The sequence below is a fragment of the Tachysurus vachellii genome, chromosome 16 (assembly GCF_030014155.1).
Source record: "Tachysurus vachellii isolate PV-2020 chromosome 16, HZAU_Pvac_v1, whole genome shotgun sequence".
NCBI lineage: Eukaryota > Metazoa > Chordata > Actinopteri > Siluriformes > Bagridae > Tachysurus > Tachysurus vachellii.
Window position 1 is genome coordinate 21128183 of NC_083475.1, and position 7500 is coordinate 21135682.

The window sequence follows — 7500 nt, forward strand, 5'->3', positions numbered from 1 at the left end:
CCTATATGTCCCACTCGGTGCGTCTCTATAAATAAACGAGTAGAAAGAGTGAGAATAATAAGATTCAATCACTCCATCACTCCGTCACCTCTTTCTCTCCATCACTCCATCACTCATCCCTCTCCAACCCACCATCATTCCATCGCTCATTTCTCTCCATCATTCCATCACTCTATCACTCAGCCCTCCGCCTCACTATGTCACTGATCTCTCTCCATCACTCCATCATTCCGTCACTCTCACTCCATCTCTCATTCCTCTCCATCATTCCCTCACTCTTTTACATTACTCCCTGATTCCACTAGCCTCATTCCAACGCTTTATACATAATCGAGAGAACGTTTTGACTGAATCACTGCATCACTCATCTCTCTCCATTAATCCATCCATCATCTATCACTCCTCCTTCTTATCTCTCCATCACTATATAAATAAAGAAGGAGGAGGAATGAGGGGAGGATGTATAAATTTAATCACACTCACACACACACACACACACCTCACTTCCTGTCCAGCTGGATCCTGAGAGCAGGTGTTCTGTCCTACAGGAAGTGTGTGATGAAGGAATGTGTCCATTTGTCATGTTCTAAAAGGACACTTGGTTTAATTCCTTTAATCTCTATGTGTTTGTCCCTGTGAGTGATTACACTCCAACACCGCCATATAAAATCAGAGCTGTGACTGAGCTTTACATCTCCAGAGCTTCAGATCTTCACACTAATGTATTGCTCAGCATCTCCAGAGCTTCAGATCTTCACACTAAAGTATTGCTCAGCATCTCCAGAGCTTCAGATCTTCACACTAAAGAATCAATCAGCATCTCCAGAGCTTCAGCTCTTCACACTAAAGTATTACTCAGCATCTCCAGAGCTTCAGAACTTCACACTAAAGTATTACTCAGCATCTCCAGAGCTTCAGATCTTCACACTAAAGTATTACTCAGCATCTCCAGAGCTTCAGATCTTCACACTAAAGTATTACTCAGCATCTCCAGAGCTTCAGATCTTCACACTAAAGTATTACTCAGCATCTCCAGAGCTTCAGATCTTCACACTAAAGTATTACTCAGCATCTCCAGAGCTTCAGAACTTCACACTAAAGTATTACTCAGCATCTCCAGAGCTTCAGATCTTCACACTAAAGTATTACTCAGCATCTCCAGAGCTTCAGAACTTCACACTAAAGTATTACTCAGCATCTCCAGAGATCCACAGAACTTCAGAGGTGAGAAATAAAGCTCAGAAATGGAGCCGTGTGTCTGATCGCTTTCAGATTTAATGTCTCTGTTCCTGGCTCACGATCTGCTGTCATACAGAAGAGACAGGATTTAGGGACAGTTAGTGGACGATATCGGGGACTGGGTTCCCTGGAGACACAGGAAGGAACGTATTCAGCAGGAACCTCAGTGAGAAAGTCGCTGCTTAACTTCAGTTCAGCGTTTTCCAGTGGAGCTGCTGCCAAACCATGACTAGCTGTGAAACGTCAGTGAAGCCGAGTCTCTCAGAGAAACCATAAATCACCTGTCTCTCTCTCTCAGAGGAGCTGAGTGGGATTAAAATGATAAAAATGGTGTGTGTGTGTGTGTGTGTGTGTGTGTGTGTGTTAGATCTTCTACCTGTTTTATTAGAGATCCAGATGAGAGACTCAGATGATGTGTGACTGAAGTTTCCCAATGCCAGCTTCAGTGGGATCCGCCACTGCAAACTAACACACACACACACACACACACACGCACACGCACACGCACACGCACACGCACACGCACACACACACACACACACACGCACACGCACACACACACGCACACGCACACACACAAAAAGAGGAGAGAATTAATAGTTTTATTCAGAGGTGTCCTGATTGAGCACAAAGCAATAACAGGAAAAACTGTCAAGAGAGAGCAAACACACACACACACACACACACACACACACACAGTACATGAATCAGGCTCTCATGTTCTGCTTTCTGCCAACACACATTCTCTCAAAGAACAAAGACCCAGCGCTGAGTCATCAACACCATTTCAGCACAATAAAAAGACCTGCAGCTTTTTGTCCTCTGTTTAGTTCCAGCTATCAGACCACCGTGTGTGTGTGTGTGTGTGTGTGTGTATCATGCTGGAACCAGTCCACTGGTCCATCTCAAACAAATCTAAATTTGATTTTGCACCTTCAAGCATCTCTTCAGTGTGTGTGTGTATGTGTGTGTGTGTGTGTGTGTGCTCATGGTGTGTTTAATGTTTGGACGGAGAGATCAGAACAGACTCTGTCCTTCACACATGATCACAGCTTTCCACACACACACACACACACACATTTTCCAAGCCATTTTCCACCCCACGGTTCCTTCTTCAGCATTTCCGCCTGCCATCCTCCACTGTTCTTAGGCTGGTGTTCCTGTGATATCATCCTTCAGCCATACACTATATTGCCAAAAGTTTTGGGACACCCCTCCAAATCACTGAATTCAAATGTTCCAATCACTTCCATGGCCACAGGTGTATAAAGGGAAGCACCTACAGTAGGCATGAAGACTGCTCCACAAACATCTGGTAATGGGTTACTCGCAGGAGCTCAGTGAATTAAAGCATGGTACTGTACTGTGATAGGTTCCCACCTGTGTATTAAGTCCATTCATGAAATTTCCTCACTACTAAATATTCAACAGCAAACTGTTAGTAGTATTAGAACAAAGTGGAAGAAATTCGGAACTACAGCAACTTAGTCAAGTGGTAGCACATGTTATGGTGCACAGTGCACAGAAATCACCAACTTTCTTCAGAGTCAATAGCTACAGACCTTCAAACTACACGTGGCCTTCAAATAAGCTCAAGAACATTGCATACAGAGCTTCATGGAACGGGTTTCCATGGTCAAGCAGCTACATCCAAACATTACATCACCAAGTGCAGTGCAAAGTGTCGGACGTAGTGGTGTAAAGCACATCGCCAATGGACTCTTGAGCAGTGGAGATGTGTCTTCTGGAGTAACAAATCACACGTTTGGCAAACCGAAGGATGAGTCTGGGTTTGGCGGTTACCAGGAGAACGGTAGTTGCCTGACTGAATTGTGGCAAGTGTAAAGTGTGGTGGAGGAGGGTTATGGTGTGGAGGCACAGTGGCTTAGTGGTTAGCACGTTCGCCTCACACCTCCTGGGTTGGGGGTTCGATTCCCGCCTCCGCCTTGTGTGTGTGGAGTTTGCATGTTCTCCCCGTGCCTCGGGGGTTTCCTCCGGGTACTCCGGTTTCCTCCCCCGGTCCAAAGACATGCATGGTAGGTTGATTGGCATCTCTGGAAAATTGTCCGTAGTTTGTGAGTGTGTGAGTGAATGAGAGTGTGTGTGCCCTGTGATGGGTTGGCACTCCGTCCAGGGTGTATTGATGCCCGATGACGCCTGAGATAGGCACAGGCTCCCCGTGACCCGAGGTAGTTCGGATAAGCGGTAGAAGATGAATGAATGAGAGAGTATAGTGTATTTAATTAGCTCGGGGAAGTCGTGGCCTAAAGGTTAGAGAGTCTGACTCCTAACCCTAAGGTTGTGGGTTCGAGTCTCGTCCCGGCAATACCACGACTGAAGTGCCCGTGAGCAAGACACCGAACGCAGCCCCCCCATTCCTCCATTATATTTAAATAAATATACACATTCAACAAACAGGGGACAACGTGCTATTTCTAGTATTTCATAAAGAAGTAGTTCTTCAACTGTCGTTTAAAAATATCCAGTGACTGAGCTGTCCGGACCCCTAGGGGAGGTTCATTCCACTACCTCGGTGTCAGAACTGAGAAGAGTCTTGTAGTATACCTACCTCTTGGTTGGACCAGTGGAGCAGTGCTGGTAGATCTGAGGGAGCGGCGTGCAGTGTGAGGAGTGATGAGGGATTTGAGGTAAGAGTGAGATGGTCCATTTTTGGCTTTGTAGGCAAGCATCAGTGTTTTAAATCTGATGCGTGGAGCTACAGGAAGCCAGTGGAGGAACACAGCAGTGACGTGGTATGTGAGAAATTAGGCAGGTTGAAAACAAGTCATGCAGCTGCATTGCGGATCATTTGCAGAGGGCAAATTGCGTTGATAGTCCAGTCTTGAGATGACAAGAGACTGAACAAGTACCTGAGCAGCCTGATGGCCAAATCCTTCTAATGTTGTAAAGAAGGAACTGATATGAGCGAGTCACTTTAGCAACATGCGAGAATAAGGACATGTGATTTTCCATGATTACCCCAAGGCTGCGACCTGTGACTGAAGGGGAGATCAGATCGTTATGCAGGGATATTGCAAGATCATGACCTGAGATGATCAGCAGTTTTGCCTCAGTTGATGAGCCATCATCCACGATGATATGTCTGCCAGACAGGCTGAGATCCAAACAGAAGCTGTGGTTTCTGAGGGTGAGAAGGAGAAGACGGCTTCACTATGAACCTTCTTTATGTTTTACCTTCTTCGTGTTTGTGACTGCAGCTCATTCCAGTCAGTCCTATAATGGGTTGGTTTCAGCCCTGGTGGTTAGGAGGAGCAAAGTAATAAATGTAACATAACTAGTTTTATCAAGTTTGTTCAAGCACTTCTTATTTTTTCTTGGACTCTCTCTCTCTCTCTCTCTCTCTCTCTCTCTCTCTCTCTCTCACACACAGAAGAGTTTGGAGGATAATGAGGTCCACGGGGAGGCTGCATGATATCCAGAATGACCACGAAGACTACCTGAACACACACACATACACACAAGAGACAAGGTTCAGTAGAACAAGAGATGAGAGACAAGGTTCAGTACAGCGAGAGACGAGGTTCAGTACAGCGAGAAACAAGGTTCAGTACAGCAAGAGGCGTGGTTCAGTACAGAGTGAGACAAGGTTCAGCACAGTGAAAGATGACAGATGAGGTTCAGTTCAGCGAGTAATAAGATTCAATACAGCAAGAGGTTCAGTACAATGAGAGACGGGATTTAGTACAGCGAGAGACAAAAGACAAGGTTCAGTACAACAAGAGACAAGGGACGAGGTTCAGTACAGTAAGAGACATGGTTTAGTACAGCGAGAGATGAGAGTTAAGTCTCAGTACAGTGAGATAGGATGTTCAGCACAGCGAGAGATGAGGTTAAGTACAGCAAGAGACAATGTTCAATACAGCGAGAGATGAAAAACGAGGTTCAGTAGATCGAAAGACGAGTTTCAGTACAGCAAGTGACGGGAGACAAGCTTCAGTGCAGTGAGAGACAAGGTTCAGTAGAGCAAGAGATGAGTTTCAGTACAGCAAGAGAAGAGAGACGAGGTTCATTACAGCAAAAGATGAGGTTCAGTACAATGAGAGATGGGATTTAGTACAGCGAGAGACGAAAGACAAGGTTCAGTACAGCGAGAGACGAGGTTTAGTACAGTGAGAGATAAGGTTCAGTAGAGCGAGAGATGAGGTTTAGTACAGTGAGAGACAAGGTTCAGTAGAGCGAGAGACGAGGTTTAGTACAGTGAGAGACAAGGTTCAGTAGTGCGAGAGATGAGGTTTAGTACAGTGAGAGACAAGGTTCAGTAGAGCGAGAGACGAGGTTTAGTACAGTGAGAGACAAGGTTCAGTAGAGCGAGAGATGAGGTTTAGTACAGTGGGAGACAAGGTTCAGTAGAGTGAGAATGAGTCCAGTATATACATCCTGCACAATGTGATGGTAAGTTTAAAAAACCCTGATTTTACCCAGTGGAAAACCTTAATATGTTCAAGGACACAAGACGTCCAGGAGAGTATGTAACATCAACGTCAAACTAACTCAAAATGAGCATCAATATAACACATGATGCCAAAACAAATCCCTGACTGGTCATCAGCACATTTTAGTTCAGTCATTTCATTAAAAAACATTCAAATGTTTCTGAACCTGAGTCAATTAGATTTGTGAAAAGTGCATTCATATTATACTCTCTCACTGTCACACACACACACACACACACACACACACACACACACACACACACACACACACTTCAATCTACATATCTACACAATCATCACAGCACACACACAGTCAAATACATTAGCATTCAGAGCGTGTTACAGTCTGCTGCCAGCATTTGGGTTTAAATAAGACCTAAAGACTTTCTGAGGACCCGCTGAATTATTCATGAGACCATTAATGAGGGCTAAAGCTAACGCTAATGTGTCTGCAGCAGTCAGGTTCATTCCTCCTCAACACATGCTACAAGTCATCTGGAGGCTGAAGGTCACCTGAGGTCGTACCCACTGAGGTTCTACCTTTTGTTAAGAAGTTGATGGTGGTGGATTTTGGCGTCCGTGTCGTACAGGAAGTGTTGCTGGCTGATGGTGACGGTGTTCTCCGGGCTCTCGGTTGTGCTGATGGTGACCACGGGGTAGCCCATCTGCAGAATCCAGCCGTCCATCACCTCCTTTATGTCCACGTCCTTCCCTTCCCTCCGCATGGCCTGGAACACAGAACAGCACGGTGAGACACGAGGTTCTCTCAGTAACGTCCTGTTCACATGCCATTAATGTTAGCAGAGTCTCCAGACACCAGAAATGATTAGTGACATCATCACCTGTCCTTCTCGATGGATCAGAACAACACTCTACTTGTCCTCAACACCTCGTACACCTGTTATCACTAATAATCCCCACACGTGAGTAATAATCACACAAGCTGCGTTTACACAGTATCATAACATCAGTTATTTAATAAAAGTCAACCTTTTCTGCTCAGTAATTATTCACACAGGACTAGAAACTCAACGCTGGTGTTAATGATCAGTGTCAGGAACAATTACCAAAGACAACAGTCATTTTCTCTCCGTGTGAATCAGGCTCATGTGGATAATGGAGGCTTCTTCTTTTCCATCCTGTTCCATTATAATGACTAGAACTCCGTGAGTGCAGGTCACCTGATCACACATCCATCCACACGCAGAAATTCCACACGGCAACGATATCAAAATCACCTCAGTAAAGGAACAGGACGCACGTCTAACAGGCTGTTACTCTTTTTTCTGCTTCAGAGGAGTTTATAATGTTCGTGTCACTGTGTAAATTCACACTACACTCCTCGTAGTGTTACAGCTTTGACGTGACAGGACGTGTCGAGACTGCAGAAAAAACGTCAGGTTGCGAGGAACGAAAGCAGTCACTCTGATAGAGCAGATCAGCCGATCACAGAGACGTCCATCATCCTCAGGCAACGTGATGCTGCAGCTCAGACGCTGAAAAAAGACAAGACTCGCAGAAGGAGTAAATATTAAGAGGAGAAGTTTTTAGCGGCTGATGCAGGAGACAGACGGTGAGATTCACACGGCCGAGAAGAGACTCTGACTCAGTGATTCATGTGGAACGTCTCAGGCTCCTGAGAACGAGCTGAAAATGCGGCTGTCTCATCCGTCCACGTGTCCCGCCGTGTTTAATGCGGCACGTGGCAGCTGCAGATCGTCTGACACGGACGGCGAGTAAAGCCAGAACAGCAGCTCCACCTAAACACTGATCTTCAGATTGATTCGGTTTTAAATGGGAGTCACGG

At 45.5% G+C, this 7500-nt stretch overlaps 1 protein-coding gene across 2 annotated transcripts in view; it reads right to left on the minus strand.

Moving 5' to 3' along the window:
• LOC132859356 (thyrotropin-releasing hormone-degrading ectoenzyme-like) overlaps window positions 1-7500 on the minus strand; it is a 44497-nt gene that overhangs the window by 10611 nt on the left and 26386 nt on the right. For both annotated transcript variants that reach the window (XM_060890083.1, XM_060890082.1), the window contains exons 10-12: window positions 6234-6421; window positions 1616-1704; window positions 1-25 (exon numbers count right to left, since the gene is read on the minus strand). The exon at window positions 1-25 is cut by the window's left edge and continues 109 nt beyond it. In XM_060890083.1, the coding sequence (XP_060746066.1) occupies window positions 1-25; window positions 1616-1704; window positions 6234-6421 (302 nt within the window). The remainder of the gene's footprint in view (window positions 26-1615; window positions 1705-6233; window positions 6422-7500) is intronic.